This window comes from Ochotona princeps, chromosome Y (genome assembly GCF_030435755.1).
Source record: "Ochotona princeps isolate mOchPri1 chromosome Y, mOchPri1.hap1, whole genome shotgun sequence".
In the NCBI taxonomy this organism is placed as follows: domain Eukaryota; kingdom Metazoa; phylum Chordata; class Mammalia; order Lagomorpha; family Ochotonidae; genus Ochotona; species Ochotona princeps.
The window spans coordinates 14,138,289-14,158,793 of NC_080866.1; the positions used below are offsets into that span (position 1 = coordinate 14,138,289).

General features: G+C 42.2%; 1 protein-coding gene across 1 annotated transcript; it reads left to right on the forward strand.

Annotated features, from left to right (window-relative positions):
• The first annotated feature begins 16,216 nt into the window (after window positions 1-16,216).
• Window positions 16,217-19,622, forward strand: LOC131478731 (heat shock transcription factor, Y-linked-like). The gene is made up of 3 exons (XM_058659304.1): window positions 16,217-16,871; window positions 17,678-17,852; window positions 19,576-19,622. The coding sequence occupies exons 1-3, from the start codon at window positions 16,389-16,391 to the stop codon at window positions 19,620-19,622; spliced, it is 705 nt and encodes a 234-aa protein (XP_058515287.1). The 5' UTR covers window positions 16,217-16,388.
• The last annotated feature ends 883 nt before the right edge of the window (window positions 19,623-20,505 follow it).

Genomic DNA, 20,505 nt, shown 5'->3' on the forward strand with positions numbered 1-20,505 from the left:
AAATCCTTCTTCACAGGATCCAAAGTCATTGGAACAACAGCCAGGAGCCCTGAACAGTCTGTACACAGAGAAGAACAGCAAACTTTCTTTGGGACTCGGTAGAGGGGCTTTCTCTGGTCCTTAATTAGTTCCAACTTTGGATCCCCATCCTCTCTGGCAATGACCATCAGGGTCACTGCAGAGCCCCCCCAAAACAAACAAACAAGCAAACAAACAAACAACAAAATCAGAATAGACAAAGAATAACAAGCAAAGCTTATAACCAGACAGGAAATGGTCAGTGTGGATTCACATATACCTTACCAGGTAGGACACAGAGATTAGATACTCCTTACTGGGGAATGGAAGATTTCCCTGCACACACATCCTAAAACAATTCTACACCTCAACTATTGACATACGTCTTGCTCGAGTTATAAGCCAGTTTAGACTATCCTAAAATCTGCTATTTTCAGTAGAATTATGCTTCAAAATAATGGACTGCTAAATACTAAAATGAGGAAAGACATGAGACCGCTGAAGAATACCCTATAGACATTTTAAGGTGTATAGAAGCTGGATGTATAGAAACTAAAATCAAAATGTCAATGAAGTAGTCACAGGATGTGGTTAAGGACTTGCATCTTGTAACATATTGGTTACTCAATACCATGACGATTAATTGCATAACGTAAATTGTGAATTGTCATTGATGTTAAGTTGGGGCTTTTAATTGATCAGAATGATGTTCTGCCAACTCTACTTTCAAACCAGAGATGGTTTCCCCAAGAAACCGTTGAATGTATCTAGACAATTAGATGCTGGACTATTTGCTCGGTATATGCTTGCAATGAAAGAATCTCAGCTGAATTTGATTTGTAACACTGCAACAAGGTGGAGGAATTCACCATGGTGGGAGTGTTGGGGGAATCCCAGGGCCAATGAAACTGTGTCACATAATACAATGTACTTAATAATAATAAAAAAATCCCGTATCAGTACAGTCATATCAGTTGCTGGCCCTCCGACAGCAGTTCCAGTAGTGGCCCCACATTGAGGACGATTCCTCAGCATAAAACAGAAAAGGGAAAGTGTTAGAGTGCAGATAAATGTAAGAATAATGGAATGCTATGAGAGTATATTAGAATGCTAGAATGGAATGTTTTTGTTGGGGAGTGTGAGATTCCTTTGTGCTGAAAAAAAAAAAAAAAACCTGCTACTTTGCTAGGCCAGGAGGCACCTGGTCTTTGGGAGGATTCCGCTTTAGGGATAAATCCGTTCTTTGCTGCCCTGCAACTTTGTGAACCAAGGTGCAGGGGGACAAGGGAACAATTCTTCCCCAGTCCCAAGAACAGGAGGAAGACGAGGGTGTGAGAATGGGATGAGCCATAAAGATAGTGGGTATGGGATTGGAACAGGCTCCCTGTGCCCAAAGGCCATTCAAAAACTAACATGCCTAAGGTTGTTACTTTTGATGTGTTTCCCAGCCCAAAAAGGACCTATATAATCTTCTGTCTTGGGCTCCTTCGGGGTCTGACCACCCTGCTTGGCTGGTCTGGCTGCCTCAAGTGAGGTCTGGCCTCAGCCTGCTGGCACAATAAATAAACTCTGTTTGCTGTTTGCATTACCAGCGAGAATTTTTGTCGTTCTTGGGGGTTGAATAGCTCGCACCCTGACATCAGGGAGCTTTAGCCAGGAGTCTAACACTGTAAAGCAAATTTCTTATTCATTCATATTCATTGTTCTTATATGGCAAATACTAAATTAATTGAATATATAGTTCACCCTCTACTCTAAACATATCTATTGATACAGTGGTTGAATTATAGTGCAAACAATTTCCAGGTCCTGTCACTCTATCTTATCCAGTTTGTTGCTGAGGCACACACCGTGAGAGAGTAGATTAAATTCAAAAAATTGGATCCCAGTCATCTACATGGGAAACCCTCAGACAGAGTTCTCCAGGAATTTGACTTTGGCCGGAACTGGCTCTGACAAAGTTCAACAATACATGGGATATCAATACATGGGATATCAATACATGGAATATCAATATCTCTTTCCCACTTTCTTTCCTGATCTCTCTCCCTCTATCTACCTCTCTTTATCTCACCTTCTATCTCTGCATCCTTCTCTATCTCCCTCTCTCTCTTTCTTTCTGCCTCTCTACCTCTCTACACCTCTTAATCTCTCTCTTTCTTCCTCTTTACATTCCGTCTCCTTACCTCTCTGCATATCACTCTCTCCCTCTCTTTTCTCTCTACCTCTCTCTCCATTGCCCTAGCACTCTCAACTCACTCTACCTATCTCTATATCTCTCTAGCTCATTCTACCTCTCTTTCTCTCTTTTTCTCTCTGTATTTCCTTGAGAGCTGCTTGTAAGCCCAACTTTACTTGAAGTTCATTCACCAAATATTTTTCTGCCATCAGAACACCTATGCTGCATTTTGGGGCTCATGCGCTTCACAAATATGTTAATTTTACTATGTGTAACATGCACTTTCAGAAGTATGAGGTTCCAAAAGCAGTTGTTTCTACTACTAGCTGAAAACTGCTTGAACTCTGATTTTTTTTCTAGATATGGAATTCATAGGAAATTTAGTGAGATTCTAGCACCCTGTGTTGCATGCTGTGCTCAACATGCTTCCATTTAATAGAGTGAACTAAGTATGCAATAGACTCAAAATGACTAAACTGTGATTCTGTGAGAGCTACGCATATGCCCAAACTTATGTGAGGTTAGTTAACCAAATAGAGTTATTCTGACATCAGAGCACATATGCTGTATCTTTGAGACTATTCTCTTGATCAACATCCTAAGATTTGTATGTGTAACATGAATTTTAAGCAGTATGTGCTGCAAAGCAATTCTGTTTGCTGCTTGCTGAAAATCGCTGGGGCACTGAGTTTCTGTCTGGTCATTGATGTTAGATATTGACCACCAAATGCCCGCCCGCTGGTGGAATAATAGCGGCAAGTTGTTCAGAGTCCTAATGGAAGCTGTATTGGAAAATCTGCTCTTGGGCCCCCTTTGAGCAGAGATGAAGGAAGAGGGAGGCGAAAAGGGCAACTGAGATATGTGTTGAGCGGTTTTATACTTCTATAGATAGGTGGGCAAACAAAGGGGCTGTCTGTGCCATAACTATGTAAGGAATGTTCATTTAGGTGTGCCATCGGTCAACTGGAATCCCCCCAGGTTGGTGATGTAAATGGCTCCTGTGGCCCCTTATGTTCCAGACTGAAGCCTGGGAGACATGCTGGGTATGGAGCAGACCAGCCCCTTGTTTCCAGTGCCCTGGGTAGCCATCAATAGAGATTTAAGCAATTTCAGTGAGATTCTAGCATGCTTTCATGTATTTTTTACTGAAGATTATCCTTTTCCAAACAGACATTTTGGGAATTAGATACAAAATGACAAAATATTGTTGCCATGGGACATGCTTTTAATTGTGATGCTATGCATGAGTATTTTCCAAATGGAGTTATTCTGTCATCAGAATAGCTAAGCTGTGCTGCCGGGACTATGTCATTCATCAACATGCTCAGCTCCCTCTATGTAATAGGCGCATTCAGAGGTATATGGTGACAAAACAGTTTAAATGATTGCTGTAAAATTCTTGCAAAGTGAGGCTCTCTGGATATGAAGTTCATAATGATTTCAGTGATATTCTAGCACTTGTGTTACTAGATTGTTCTTTTGGATACCATGCACTTGGTTGGCATTAAACACTAAGTGAAAAATGGGATTCTTTGAGAGCTGCTTGTAAACCCAAACTTATGTGAGGTTAGTGATCCAAATGGAGTTGTTCTGCCATCAGAACACCTATGCTGCTCTGAATATCTAAGACTTATGCCCTTCATCAATATGCTAAGATTCCCATGGGTAACATCCACTTCAAGGTTTATGTGGTCCCAAAGCAGTTGTTTTAAATGCTATCAGAAATTTGCTTGGGTGCTGATGTTCTCTTTGCACATGCAATTCATAGCAAGTTCATTGGGATTCTGTCATGCTCCTTTGTATTAGTTACTGAACATGATTCTTTCCCAAACAGTGCTCTCTGTGATCATTAGACACAAAATGACACAATAGGGTTTTTGTGAGAGCTGTTTCTCATTCCAATGCCTTGTGCGGAGAGTTACACAGGTTTACATTGTTCTTCCATCATAAAATCTATGCTATATCTTTGGGACAAATTAACATTCAGAGTATGTGGTGCCAAAACAATTGTCTTCAGTGCTAGCTGAAAATCGCTTGCACACATAAGCTCTCTCAGGATATAAAACTGGCAGTGAGTTCAGTGATACTTCAGAATTTATTCTTGTGTTGTTTCCTGAAGGTTCTTCTTTTACTTACAATTTACTCTATAGGCATTAAATGCAACATGGAAAAGCAGTTTCCTTGAAGCTGCTTTTAAACTGAGCTTATGGGCTATAGCCACCAAGATCACACGGTGAGCTGGGTCCAGGCCTCGCTGGGCTCAAGAGGCTTTGGCCTTCTTGGTAAGCATGTGGGGAGGGGGTCTCTTGGGAACAAGGCAAGTTTAGGCACCACCAACAACAGGATATTAGCAGTGGGTGGAACTATGGAAGTGTGACCTTGGGATCTGGGTACACAGAACTTCCTGCAGTCACCCGCTGTAAGGAGCACCAAAACCAGGTCAAACTCCATGCTTGGGCCATGGCTACAGCCATCAGAACCACTCAGTGAGTCGGGCCTGGTAGGCCAGTGAGCCATTTGGCCCCAAGCTAAGCTTGCTGGCCACCCAGCAGCAAGCTGTTTGGTCTTGGGGTTATGGAATTGCTGCCGAGATATGTTGAGGCTACTGTGCAGTAGGTGAGGAATCAATCCTGAGGGTGACATTTCCTTGAAGGTAAACAATGGTACTGAGACCTGATGGTTTGGAGGAGAGAAATCAGATGATCTGTATGGGTCCAATTGATAACCAGCTTACTTGTAATGTCTGTGTTGAACTTGTTATCTCCAAACCATGCTGATCACCACACACCAGTCCATGCAAAAGCTAAGGCTGGAGGCTTCTGTTTCAGGACTAGATCCTAGTACGTGACAGAATATTGCATCAGTGAATGGGTCATATTAGGCAGGGTCATGACGCTAACTGGACCATGAGAGAACCATGTCCAGGCGTGACTTCTGTGGGGGATATGTGGGCCAAGCCCTGTGGAAATTCTCATCCTGCTGGTTAGCTCAAGAGTTGGTATAGTGATGGACTGAGCTAGGTGTGACCATGGAACCTGCCATCACTCTCGGGTAAAGGAACCAAAAACCGCCTGGACAGATCAAGGCAGCAGCATCTGAATATGCATCCTAAAAATAAGGTATGCTGTGGACTGGACTGCAACATGCACCAGCACATATAGGGAAAAAATGGAAGGGCAGACTATGCCAGGCACTGGCCTAACACCCACTGGCATGTATGAGATATTGGTCTGGGAGTGGGCCAAGTGAAGAAACTTGGGAAACTCCCCAAGTGGGTCTCAACTCTCACTGATTATCAGATGGTCCAGGCCTGGGGGCTGGGGCATGCTGGGCAAAGTAGGTCCAGCGGCTAGCTAATGTGTGGGTTGGTTATGGAAGAGGCAGGTCCAGGGAGGGTCGAGCAAACCTTAGATCACAAGCAAAATTAGAAATCAGGCTGCAGTACAGGTCATGCAGATCTAGGCTCTTGCACATATTGGTTTGCATGAGCCATGGTTGCTAAACCACAGCATTGGAAGCAAAGACCAAGACAGGTGAGGGGCTGTGCCAAGATGGGGCAGAGCAACCACTGGCATGCACAGAATTTGTTGCTGAGAACGGGCCTTATTGGGGAGTTAAGAGACACCATGACTGGGTTGGGGTTTCCACTGGTGAGTGTGGGTGCTGGAGTGGTGGCTGCGTTTTGGTCTGAATATGGCTGCAGTATCCCTTGGTACAAGTGTGGACTGGGACTGGATGCACCAAGCTGGGCTAGACTCCAGCACCATCTGCTGCTCTGGAGGACCAGGGTAGATATAGGTCAGACTAGGCTAAGTTTCTGCCTCTACTGAGCCATGTGTGAGCTGTCTGGGTATGGATGAGCCTTGGCTGGGCTGAAATATCACACAGTAAGTACTGGAATGGGTTGAAAGCCAGCAAGGAAATGCCATTGTTCCTATCAGGAGGTAAACTATGTGGGGCTGGCCCATGGACCCACCTTGTGTGCATAAAATCTGGCATTGGAAGAGGCTCTTAAGGAGGAGCTTGGGAAACTTCTCTGACAGGACACAGTTCCTACAAGTGAGTGCAATAACCACAATAGGGAGCAGCTCAGATCAGGCCAGGGAACAGTCCCCACAGGCGTACATTTGGCCTAAGCTGGGGATGGACCAAACTGAACCAGTTCACATCACCCATTGGCAAATCTGAGCACCAGAATAGAGTGCAGGTCAGGCCAGGTTTGGTTGTAAGACATACCAGTACACATTTCGACTAGAATTGGGTGTTTGCTGGTCTGCGTAAGGCTGTAACTCTCACCAGCGAGAGCTGGAATTGAGGGTCAGCCAGGCCAGGCCAGGCCAGGTTTCTGCACCCACCAGCAAATGAAGAGGTGAGCCAAGCCATGTCATTCTGGGCTGCAGTGCTCAACCAGCACATATGAGAACCAGAGTAATAGGGGGCAAAACCGGTGGGGGGAATAAGGAGGACTCCCGTGCTGGGCAGCCATTCCCACTGGAGAGCATGAATCAAAATGGGGGCAGAGACAGACACCAAGACAGGTGAGGGGGCTGTGCCAAGATGGGGCAGAGCAACCGCTGGCATGCACAGAATTTGTTGCTGAGGACGGGCCTTATTGGGGAGTTAAGAGACACCATGACGGGGTTGGGGAAGAGCAACAACACCTCTGGGCCTCATGTGAGCTAGATCAGGGAATAACCAGGCTGGGCTGACTGCTCCTACTGCTACAAGTAAAATTAGAGTGGCTGTGGATTGGTTGGGCTTTGCCACAATGTCAGCTGGCAGCTGTAAGCTGGTGACACTGGGTGCTAACTCTGTCAAGTTAAAGTACAGAACCACCTGGAGAGTGCATGACCTGGAAGTTGGAGTGGGGCCAGGAAGGAAATAGTGGGCACCTACCTCTTGGGTTACCATTCCCATTGGATAACATGAAAACCAGCATTGGGGCAGGCATGACTAGACAGAATGGTACCCAGCAGCATGTGTGTAGGCTGGATAGTGGGGCTGGCTGTGTTGAACTAGGCTTCAATGCCCATTGACATGTATGAGAGCCGAATGGGATGTGAGAGAGACTGGACAAGTCTGCCATACATACTGGCAAGCACAGCAACCAGGGAAGAGGGGCGGGCCTGGTGGGTGTTATTGCAGATCACTCTGACTAGGCTGAAGTTTTCACTGGTTTGTGTGAGGGCCAAGTGTGTGGTGGCCAGAATCAGGCTGGACTGCTATCCTATTTGATTCAAGTGAAAGATAAGGCTGGAAACAGAACTGTCCTAGCAATTACAACCAACAACATGTTCAAAACCTGGCTGGGGTGACAGACTGCTGGACCCCATATTCACATGTACACACAACAATCAGGTCTGGGATCTCCTCAGACAAAACTGAACTGCTAATCCCAGAAACCCAATCATGCAGAGAAATACAGGTTCCATGGTCTAACCATGGAGTGCATGTGTCAAAGCTGAGCCTCCTTGGAGGTTCAGACAGAGTAATGACAACATATACAGATGCACATGGAGGATATGGCAGTGCATCAGAACCTGTAGAGGACACCTGGTACCACAATGGAGAAGAGAGGAGAGGAAAAATTCATTCAAACAACCCAGTCATGTGTTGGCAGTGAAAATCTGGGCAAACAGAGACTTTAAGGTGAACTCTGTCAGCCATTGGATCCTGGAGAGATTTCATCATGTTTGGAATGGTGAGATTGGTAGCAATTCAGAATAGTTGGACTACCAAAACCGTTTGAGCAGGACCTCTACAGCATGGCCCACATCGGGGGCCTGAGATGGGTGGAAGGCTGGCTGGGCTTCTTCCTTTATCTCTGCTCTTTCCCCAGATACAGAAAAATAATAATAATAATAGTGATAATATCATAGAAACAGTGGTCTTACCCACTTTTCTGTAGCCCTTGACCCTTTGTGCTTTAATCATCTATGTAAAGATTTTCAAAATAAAATAATTACAAAAAACAAAAACCCAAATTTATGAGAGGTGAGTTTCCAAGTGTAATTGCTCTGCCACGAGCAAAAAATATGGTGCACCTTTCAGATTTTAACCTTTCCGAAAATGCTGAGTTCCCTCTGTATAACATTTACATTCTGGAGTATTTGGTTCTAAAGAAGTTGCTATAAAGCATAGTTGAAAATCAGTTGCGTGCTGAAGTCCTCACTGTTTATGGAGTTTGTAGCAAGTTCAGAGATTCTAGTATGCTCTTGTGTTGGTTACTGAAGATCATGCTTTTCCATACAGTCTACATAATTTATGGGCATTAAATACGAAGTTACAAAACTGGTTTTCCATGACAGCTGCTTGTAATCTTGATACTATGTGTGGATACGCACCCAAATGTAGTTGTTCCACCATCGAAACACCTATGATGTATTTTTGCAACTAAGCCTTCAATAACATATGAATTCCCTATGTGCAGCATGCACATTCAGTAGTATGTGGTGACCAAAGTAGTAGTTTTGAATGACAGCTGGAAATCCTATACACAGGAAGAACAAAGTTTCTTCCTGGATATGGAGTTGGTAATGGGTTCAGTGAGATTATACGATGTACACTTGTGTTATTGCTGAACTTTCTTTTTTTCATTACAGTTCATTCTGAGGCATTAGTCAAAATGTGACAAAACTGGGTTTCTGTAAGAGCTGCTTTAAATTCTATTTTTGTTTGGATAGTTACCCAAATGTTTTTGTTCTGCCACCAGAACTCCTATGCTGTATTTTCAAGACTGCACTCTTTACAAAAATGCTGAACTTCTTTTTTTAAAAAAAGATTTATTTTTATTACAAAGTTAGATATACAGAGAGGAGGAGAGACAGAGAGGAAGATCTTCCTTCCGATGATTCACTCCCCAAGTGAGCCGCAACGGGCCGGTGTGCACCGATCCGATGCCGGGAACCAGAAACCTCTTCCAGGTCTCCCACGCAGGTGCAGGGTCCCAAATAGTTGGGCCATCCTCGACTGCTTTCCCAGGCCACAAGCAGAGAGCTGGATGGGAAGTGGAGCTGCCGGGATTAGAACCGGCGCCCATATGGGATCCCGGGCCTTTCAAGGTGAGGACTTTAGCCACTAGGCCACGCCCCCGGGCTCCCATGCTGAACTTCTTATACATAACATGCACTTTTGGCAATATGTGTTGCCAAATCAATTTTTTCAATGCTCCCTGAAACTCTCTTACACACTGAAGTTCTCTCTGGATATGCAATTGGTAGTGAGTTCAGCGATATTCTAGGATGTACTCTTGTATTGGTTCCTGAAATTCTTCTCTTCACAGTTCACCATATGGATATTAAAGGCAAGGTGACAAAATATTGTTTAGTGACAGCTGCTTTAAACCTGAACTTATATGATGTCAGTTTCCCATATGGAGTTGTTCTGATATCAGCACACATATGATGTTTCTTCAGAACTATGCCCTTACAAACATGCTAAATTTTCTTTTTTTTTTTGTTTTTTAAATTGTTTATTATTTAACTTCAGTAATTACATTGTATTATGTGGCACAATTACATAGATACTTGGGTTCTCCCCACCCCTCCCCAAACCCCCCACCCGGTGGATTCCTCCACCTAGTTGCATAACCACAGCTCAAGTTCAGCTGAGATTCCCCCATTGCAAGCGTATACCAAACATAGATTCCAGCATCTTATTGTCCAGTCAAGTTCAATGGCTTCTTAGGTATACCCTCTCTGGTCTGAAGACAGAGCCAGCAGAGTATCATCCCAGTCAATTGAGAGCTCCAACATACCATCAGCAAAAATTTACATCATTATGGAATTAATTGACATAGTAATGAGTAACCAATATGTTAAAAGTAAATGCGAGTTCCCAGTCACCTTCTGTGACCACCTCACCTATACTTCAATTTTAGTTTATACACAACATATAACATTCAAAACATAACATGTTATACATAACATCATATCATATTAAATTAAGGGAAACATGTGGTATTTAACCTTTTGGGATTGGCTCATTTTCCTTAGCATTATGGTTTCCAGTTTGGCCCATTTGGCCACAAAGAACTGCATTTTGTTTTTTTTAATAGCCGAGTAGTATTCCATGGAGTAGATGAACCATAGCTTTCTTATCCAATCCTCTGTTGATGGGCATTTTGGTTGCTTCCATGTGTAGCATTTACATGCAAAGATATCTGGTGCCAAAATAGTGATTTCAAGTTCTAGCTAAAATACACTTATATATTGATGGATTTATGTGGACATGGAATTTGTAGTGAGGTCAGAAGGATTCTAGCACCCTGTGTTGCATGCTGTGCTTAATCTGCTTCCATTTGATAGAGTGCACTCCATAAGCATTAGACACAAAATGGCTCAACTGTGTTTCTTTGAGAGCGCCTTGTGAGCCTGATCTTATGTGAGGTTATTTACCTAAATGGAGTTAGTTGTTCAACCACCAGAACACTTATGCTGCATTTTGGGAGTATGTCCTTCACCAACATGTTAATTTCCCTGTTGTAACATTCACATTCAGGGATATGTAGTACTAAAGCAGTTGTTTAAAAAGTAACTGAAAATAACTCTGGTGCTTAAGTTCTATTTGTTCATAGAGTTTGCAGCAAGTTAAGTGAGATGTTAATGAGCTCTTTAGTGCTGGTTATTAAAGATGATTCTTTTCCATACAATGTACTCTGTGGGTATCAGACACAATGCTATGTGTGGATAGGAATGAAATGGAAGTGTCATATCCTCAGAACATCTACACTGCATCTTTGGATATATGCTATTTAGCACCATGCTGTGACCTTATGAGTAACATTCACATGTAGATACATGTGGTACCAAAGCAGTTGTTTCAAATAATGCCTGTAAATCACTTGGAAATCAAAGTTCTCTTAGCATAAGGATAGCAGTTTTAGTGAAATTCTAGGATGTACTCTTGTGTTGATTGCTGAATTTTCTCCTTTTTCTTACAGTTTGCTTCAAGGTTTTAGACACAAGGTGACAAAACTAGATTTCCATGACAGCTGCTTCTTAAATCAATCTTATGTGAGGTTTATCAAATTTCTTCTTTTATACAATACTTGAAAATCAGTTGAGCATTGAACTTCCCTATGTGAATAAAATTTTCTAATAATTGTAATGAATCTAGTTTGCTTGCCTCTGTTGGTCGCTGAAAATGATTCTTATCCATTCACTGCACTCAGGGCATTAGAAGCAGTTACAAAATTGGGTTTCCTTGAGAGCTGCTTGTATTCCTGATCTTATGTAAGGATAGCTAGCTAAATGAAGTTGTTCAGCCACCAAGACACCTGTGCTGTATCATTGGGATTGTGCCTTTCTCCAACACGCTGAATCCTCTATGTGTAACATTAACATTCAATAGTATGTTGTGACAAAGCAGTTGTTCTAAATGAGAGTTGAAAATCACTTGGGCTCTGTAGTTCTATCTTTTCATAGATGTGGAAGCATTTTTAATGAGATTCCAGCTCACTATCTTGTGCTTGTTACTGTAGACGATTTTTTACCATATGGTGAACACTTTGTTGACATTAGACATCAAGCGATAATGCGGGATTCGTAGAGAGCCGCTTTTAATCCCAGTGCTATGTGTGGATAGTTATCCAGATGAATTAATTCTGCCACTAAAACACCTATGCTTTATATTAGAGACTAAGCCCTTCACCAACACACTGAGTTTCTTATGTGTAACATGCACATTCAGCAGTATGTGGTGCCAGAGCAGTTGTTTTCAATGCTAGCTGATCATTACTTTGAAGTTACATCTGGATATGTAGTTCTTAGCAAATTCATCCAGATTCTAGCACCATGTGTTGCATGGAGTTTTCCACATGTTTCTTGATACTGTATACCCTGTTGGCATTAGACATAAAGTGACAAAAATTAGATTCTTTGAAAGCTGCTTGTAAATTCAAACATATGTGAGGTTATTGATTCAAATTGAGTTGTTCTGATTTCAGAACACATATGCTCAATTTTCAGGACTATGTCACTTATCAACATCTTGATTTACTTTGTGTAAAATGCACACTCAGAAGCATGTGGTGCCAAAGCAGTTGCTTTCAAACCTTGCTGAAATTCACTTGAGCATTCAAGTTGCCTCTGAATTTGCAACTCATAGTTTCATGACATTGTAGCACCCTGTGTTGCATGGGGTGCTACACATGCTTAATTTTAAAAACAGTAAACTTTGGGGTCATTATTCATGATGAGACTTTGCTGTGTTTCTATAAAAGTTGCTTGTAAGCCCACCAGTATATCAGACTATTTTAAAAAGTGGAGCTTTTCTGCCATTGGAACACCTATGCTGCAACTTTGAAATTATGCCCTTTACCAACTTGCTGTGTTTCTTATATGTAACATGCACTTTCAAAAATATGTGGTGTCAAATCACTTTTTCAATGCTATCTGAAACTCTATTGCACACTGAAGTTTCTCTCTGGATATGCAGTTGATAGCAAATTCGGTGAGATTCTAGGATGTACTGTTGTGTTGTTAACCGAACTTTCTTCTTTTTCTTGCTGTTCACTCTATGGCATTAAATGCAAAACGACAAAACAATTTTTCTGTGAGAGTTTCTTATAACCCCAATGCTATGTGTGGATAGTTAGCTAAATGGAGTTGTTCTGTCACCAGAACACTTATGCTTTTAGAGGTCGTTTGTGAATATAGCCCTTAGTCTTTGGATGAAGGAATGCTAGAAACTGAATTGAAGAATTTTACCCAGAAAATTGTGAAGAGGTCAAAAGACGAAAGCTATTTATTTTTGTTTTTGGGTTACATGGGCTTTAATTAAAGCTGTTATTTTAATTTTAGAAGGGGACCCTGCAAGAAGCTCCTCTAAGAGGAAACACCACCATAATGTAGCTAAAAAACAAATGTCTGCTGGTACAGATGAAGAAGAAAGAGAAAGTAAACCCTTAAGAGGTCCCTCTAACAGGAAAATCCATGGTAATATGGCTAAAAATAATGCCTTATAGCACAGATGAGGAACAAGGAAAAGCGGAATTCATGTGATGCTTCCTTAACAGGGGACTCCACCATAATGTGGATAGAAAAGAAATGGCTTATATTATAGCTGGGGAAGATGAAAAAAATGGAACACATGAGAGACCTGTAGTGAGGTAGTCAGCTAGACCAGGATAATGAGCTTAGAAGCTACTTCTCCGCCATCTAGGTGTTTCTTCCTGCCCACCTGTGACTCTCACCTATCACCTGAGAGAGGGTAGTGATGCATTATGCAAACCCCCCCCCCACAAGCCCCTATAAATGTTTATGAAAAGGAAGGGCTGGCTCTCTTGGTCAGGTACCCCTGTTTCTCTGGTACTCTGACCCTGGGTCATCCCAGGACAGGTATCACCTGGGCATGCTCCCTGTTTGTATTACTCACCCTTAGTTTACTGCTTGAATGGGACAATGAAGATAGCAATGTTAAGATGCTTTGTATTTCTAGTTTGTGAGCTGTCAAGAGACCCAGAAGAGGTGAGGCCTAGCACTGGTGTAGTGTGGGAAGAGAGGGCAGGAGTAGGGGGAATGTCTGTGCTTTGTAAGTGTTTCTAGGTTGTTTAGTGCATGTCTCAGATAACTTTGGAAAATGTTGGAAAAGCTGGGACATGTATCTTCAGCTTATTGGATGGACATCAGGATAATGACCATTTGTTCCTCTTGGGTTTATGACTGACTGCAAATTCTTGTGATTTGCTATTTCTAGTGGACCCTGTTACCACCAAATTTGGTTAATAAAGACTCCTTAATGTCTGGTGTGAACTCGCTCAAACCCAGTACTGTTTCTTTTAAAACTTCACTTCAAAGGAATTTCTCCAAAAACAAATGAAAATTCTTGATTTCCATAGTACCTGGTTTTGGGGTAAAAGAAGTATTAGTTGACATGGTATTGATTAACCAATATGGTAATAGGAAAATGCAGTTTGTTAACCACAACCTGTGACTTCTTCATAGGCCTTTCAATTTTGGTTTATAATCAACCATGTTCTATACATCTTAAAATGGCTATAGATTGCTATTCAGGTGCCTCGTGCCCATTTTCATTTTAGCATCAGGTCATTTATAGTGTTGAAGTATGATTTTGCTGAACTTGGTTTTTTTTTTTTGGGTGGTCTGAACTGGCTTATATCTCTAACAAGACATGTGTGAACAGTTTAGGTGTAAAACATATTTTTTTGAGGGGTGTGCAGAGAAATCTTCGATACCCCAGTGAGGCGTAACTAATCTTTGTGTCCCACCTAGTGAGGTATGAGTAAATCCACGCTGGCCATTTTCTGTCTGATTCTAATTCTAAGTTTACCTTGTTGTTTATCTATTCTAGGTTTTTTTTTTTTTAATATTTTATATGATTATTTGTTTGTTTGTTTTGAGGGGTTTCCGGAGCGATCCTGATGGTCATTGCGAGGGAGGGTGGGGATCCAGTGCTGGAACTAGGCCAGAATCAGAAAAATCTTCCCTCCCTGGTCCCGAAGGAAGTTTATTATTATTCTTTTGCTTCTGCGGACCGCTCATGGCTCCTGGTTGTCATTCCAATGACACTGGTTTCTGCAGGGCAGTGTTTGGACTTCTCCCATTCCCTGCAGAAGCTCTAGATTAGGGTGGGTGACCTCAGAGTTCTAGGCCTCCGAAGTTACTCCAATTCCCCGTGGTCTCCTTGGAAGTTGGGATATAGTCTTTGTTGCTCATATTGATAGTCTGTGGTGAAGATCTGGGAGTCTTCAGGGTTGGGATCCAAACCTCCTCCTGTCCACCTGATCCACTCTGGAGCAACCCCCTGCTCCATGCATATGACCTCTTGTTAAGAGGCTGTCAGGATTGCCCCCAACTCCCCCCACATACCTTTGTAGATTTACTATTGTCTAATGCTGACTCAAGTCTGTTGTCTATGAGTTATCACATTTGATCTTGATAGGCTGCATTACACATTATCCTCACACTTTTTAGGGGCATTGAAGAATCCTCTGCATTCTCTCCCCATCATGGAGTAAACAGGGTATTAAGAGTGTTTTAGGTTTTACACATTTTTTATGTAGATCATAAGCAGTCTGACATTAATTGTGAATTTATAGATTACATCACACTGTATTATTGCATTAAATACATGCTGATAGATTGGAATAATGTTACAATATACAGGTACTATCTTCCAGATTGACATCTTTTCATCTCATACAAAGGGAAACATGTGGTATTTAACCTTTTGCGATTGATATATTTCTCTTAACATTATGAATTCCAGTTCGGCCAATTTGGCCAAAAAAACACTGCATTTCCTTTTTTCTAAAGCTGAGTAGCATTCTATGAGTAGATGAACATAGCATGTCTTTTAAACACAAGAGGACAGAGCCAAGTGTCAAAAGCCTCCCATAGCTCAGCATCGTGAAGAGAGCAGGCCTAAGCAAAGCTGTTGTGCACTAGTCCCGGGTTTCTGCAGCTGACATCAATTCATAAAGTGTGAGGGGAAATTAGGAAGCATGGTACTATCCCAAATATCCTGCAATGTTGCCCATTGGCATGGCTCATTACCCACTCACAACTTGATTCATGTAGAATGTCCTTTTCCAAGTACATGTATGCTGTTGCTTGACCCAAGAATTGAAATCTCCCTAACTCTTACACTCATTGACCCATACATAGAAGTCAGCACCACATTTCCAAAGCCAAAGATTTCTGCCAGCCCTGCTTCAGGCAAGTTAGGATTACTTTTCACACATGTAAGCACTACATTGAGGCGATGTCATCTGGAAAACATTAGTAATCTAGCACAATCATTTACACAGGTAGATTGAGTGAAGCCTTTGTCCTAATTCATTGGCAAGAAAGCCAGGCTTCTGCCATTCTTGGGATTCATTTCTTTGATTTACGTCTTGTTACTCATATGTATTTTTATATTTTTAATAGAAATTGTGGATATACTTTAGCATGGTCCACATGTCCCAGTTTACCAGCTGCTCTGTGTCAGTGGGTTGTTGGGAAGCAACTGGGTCAATGGTGAGACGTGTTGCTGAGGTAAAAGGCAGCATATAGTGATGTCACAATGGCTCTGTATGAGATGTGGTGGAGCGAGATAGTGCTTAGTCTGGACATTTCCTCTCAAGCGTTCAGAGGAACAACAGGCTTCAAATCATTCAGCGGAACCAGGGGACAGCAATCAAGTTGCTCAGAGGAAGTGGAGACAGAACTCCTTCCAGGTTTGAAAGATGTGCTGTGAGCGGCGATCTCTGAGCCCAGACATTCTCGTGGAAACTCCAGAAGGGCACCAGCTATTCCTAGAGGATACTCACCTAAGGTCTGTGATTGAAGAAGAGGCCTTTAAGCTTTTATCCCAGCACTCCTTGCTGGACAGACCGTCTTCTCCTAGCGATGGATTCAGTCACCAGGAACAGAATAACCAGCATGTTCTGGGGTTTCCTAGAAAACTTTGGCAAATAGTGGAAAGCCCTGAATTCAAATCGATTTGGTGGGGCGAAGGAGGAACCTGCATCGTGATAGATGTAGAACGATTTCAGACAGAAGTTTTAGAGATGAAAGGCCATTTCAGAATCTTTGAAACGTGCAACATGAAGAGCTTTGTGCGACAGCTTAACCTTTATGGATTCAGGAAGATGCAGTCAACCTTTCAGAGATCGGCTTCCCTATTCCACTTTATGCCGGAATGTCATGATGTCTTAGGGACAAGCAAGGTGATTCAGATTTCCAACCCTTTGATTCCAAGTGAATACATAGGATGCATGTATGGTGTTCAGTTTTTGTAAAGGATCCAGATTCTTGAAAGATGCTTTCAAATTTAACATGGAATATTTAGTTTCCTGTTGTTGCTGTCGTTGTGGGAGAGGTTATTATTCACAACTTCAATATCATTGTGCATCTTCAATATCGTTGTGCATTTTCTGTGTTGTGCAACACAGTCACGTTGGTGTGCTGTGTGCAGGAATCTCCTTTTTCTTTTTCTTTTTCTTTTTTGCCACTTTAGCAATCTTTAACCAAACTGTGCTTTAATGAACAAAGCATAGGCAACTAATACCAATAACAATATCAGAATAATCTCTCTCTCCCTCTCTCTAATTCTCTCTCTACCCAAAACGGTGTGTGTGTGTGTGTGTGTGTGTGTGTATGCATAGCTGCTGTAAGGAGAATTTGTTATGATAATAAGACTTTCTGAACATAAGATTACACCAATAATTGCACCCAAAACATTCAATACATGGCTTATGAAACACTGATACAAATTGCTACGCAAAATTTTCCACTTACCAAATATCTTAGCTCCTTGACAGACCCTGTCTGATTTTCAGAGGAAGAAACACCTGTACCTGTGTGTGTATTCAGCTACATTAACCATGATTAACCATGATTCCACATGAGTAGGAAAGCCGAGCATAGCTGTCATGCATCTCTGCAGTTGCTAGTTAGCACAGTTTCTCTTTGCCACAGGTTCACTTCTCTCCTAGCTAGAAATATTGCTGATGCATGTTTAATTTTGTTGCAGTTGTATTTCTTCCATCACCCACATTTCAAACAAGGCTGTCCTCAGCTCTTACGACACGTTCTAAGAAGAGTGAGCATTAAGAAGAAATACCAGCCATTGGAATCCTCACTTCAAAATCAGCCCAATGAGTCACCTCGAGCACAGGAAGTTTTAGCAAAGAATAATGAAAATGCAAGTGTTGTTCCACGGAACAGCACCAGTCTTGGAAACTATGCATGCTTTGGTGCATCATCTCACAGATGCAGTCCACCTGTAGCTGAGAACGTGGCACGTGAACCTGGAGCAATACGAGGGGCCTTATCAGCTTCATCATCATGTTATGCCTTAGGAGCAGTCATCAAGGACACACTCACACTTGCAATTTCTCCTCAGTTCACGCCGAGCCAGTTGGTCTCACATGCTCAACATCCTTATTCTAGAGCCTCTCTCATGAATGTTGTTTCAACCACACATTCTTACTTGCAGAACGACACAAGGATTCCACTCTACACTCATCCTTACCCAATGATGCTGCAGCCATCAGGGTTCCCCCTCACATACCGGGAATTCTGGTCCCATCAACAATCATCTCATCCCCCATTCCTGGCAGGCAATCCACACATCCCCATGAGAATGATGCCACCGCCATCTTTTGCTTGCCCTCTTACTCATTTCCAAAATGACCCCACTAACACTACAAAATGACCATGAAAACTGCTGTTACATTCCCTCTGTGGAAGCAGTTCATAAAACTTCGCCAGTGGGTGAATGCTGCAAATAATACACTTGCATAATTTTGCAAATAAAACATCAATGCATATGCTTCATGGCTTATGTATTTCATTCTCAACATGCTATTGGGATGCAACAACATGGGATATTGCCAGGGAATAGCCTGAAATTCATGCTGAGTGTTCAACATGGATAAGAGAACAAGTAACAACTTCCATACTTCTTACAAATGTGGCACTACTTACAGAAATCAGATGAGTACCTCCTTTGTCAAAGTAAGAAGGAGGGCAATGGTTGTTGGCATTGTGGTTAGGTATCAGCAAAAGCTGTGACTGGGTAGGACATGGGTCCATCATAATTCTTGGCTCAGGCAACCTGCCCCTCAACCCTGCCTGCTTCTCTGATATGCCTGCCCTATCTGACTAATTCACAGATTCTGCGGAGATTTAAGTGGACAGATGCATGCCAGTGTTGAGGTGGTACGGGTTCTTACAGCCTCGGGATAATTTTGGAAATGTGAAATGGAATGATTTGATACTCCAGCTCATACCTTTCTCCTGCTGTAATAACTGGAGAAGATACAAGTGCAAAAGCAGCTCATCCTTTTCAATTTCCCCTCACAAATTCTGCAAGGGAAGAGTCTGAGTGTGTATAACTCTACTCTTTGGAGAGATCCTGGCTTCAGACACTCTTACTGTCCAGTCAATCCCGATAGTGAAGCCATATCATGTGCCTAATGAATGTGAACACCCTCATCCAGGCATGGCATTTCTAAATTCAGGGCAAGGCCAGGGTCTCTGAGAGGGAGCAATGTGTCTCAGACACCAAGGTGTGGTGAGGGCATATTAGCATCCGGACAGCCTTGCATCTAGTAATTCAGGTTTTCAGTAGAGACACACTGCGACAGTTCCTTGTGTGCAGTATCTTAGAGTACACATCAGAGTGAGCCCTGCTGAGAATCTACAGAGCACAGAGATGAGTGTGGTAAGCATTGGCCAAGAGTGGTATAAAATCTATGACATTTTGGTGATAAATTTTTTTATAACACGGTTGTTATGAGTTAAATGGGTTCCCAACAGTTTGTCCACTTCATTCTCCCCCATTTTGCCATCCAAAGCTTTTTCTCTAATGTCCAGGCAAGGTGGAGAATTCTGGTAGCAGATGCAACCTTTGCTTTCTGCTCTAAGGGTATCATGTCATGGTACCCTACTACCATATTGAGAAGGTAGATTGAACTGTTCCTTTGCTTGTCTACGTTTTATTGAGGAGTAGCTATGCATATTTTATAGCTGTGTATTTCATGTCCTGGGAATATGCAACATTTAAGCATCCCTGTGTGGGATTTAGACATCCCATCTGGTTCTGCTGAATCCACTTTCTGATGTATTATTCAGGTGGAGAATGTGATGTCTTCTGAAGGATTTTGCACTTGTGTTCATAAGAAATATTGGTGTATGGTTGCTTTGATGTTGTCCTTCTTTCCAGTTTTGATATTAAGGTGATGATGGAAGGAATTTTGAAGGATTGTCTTTCTGGCTGCTGTTTTGTTGGTCTTGTGCAGCATTCAGACAAGTTTGTCCTGACTCATTTGTAGGAACTGAGCAGTGTGCACATGCAGGCCTTGAGTTTTCCTTGTGGGTGCAGGGAGGATTCAATTCCTCACTCGCACTCTACCTTGACAATAGAACCATTGACATTTTTAATTATGTCATTACTATGATGTGGAGATTTTTCCTTTCCAGAAATTTCCTCTGATTTGCTGCCTTGTGCCTGCTTGCAATCATTCCTGCTTGTTCAATGTATGTCTGGGTCACCGTGTCCTTGCTGCTGCCTATTTTACAGATTCATGTTCCTTTTCCCATTCTGAAGTGTGTCCCTAATGGAGTAAGGATTGTACATATTCACGAGATTTGACTCATTGACCCACTGATAGTATAAGTTGTTTTTTGTCACTCTATTTGTATCACACCTGGCCTGATTTTATTGGTTGTATTTGCTAGTCTTGTGTTTGTTTACTTCAGCTCTTTCAGATGGAGAGATGGCCTAATGTCATGGACATGTCTAGGTTTGCTGTGGGCTCTGATTACATACGTATTTTTGTACTGCCATAAATACGT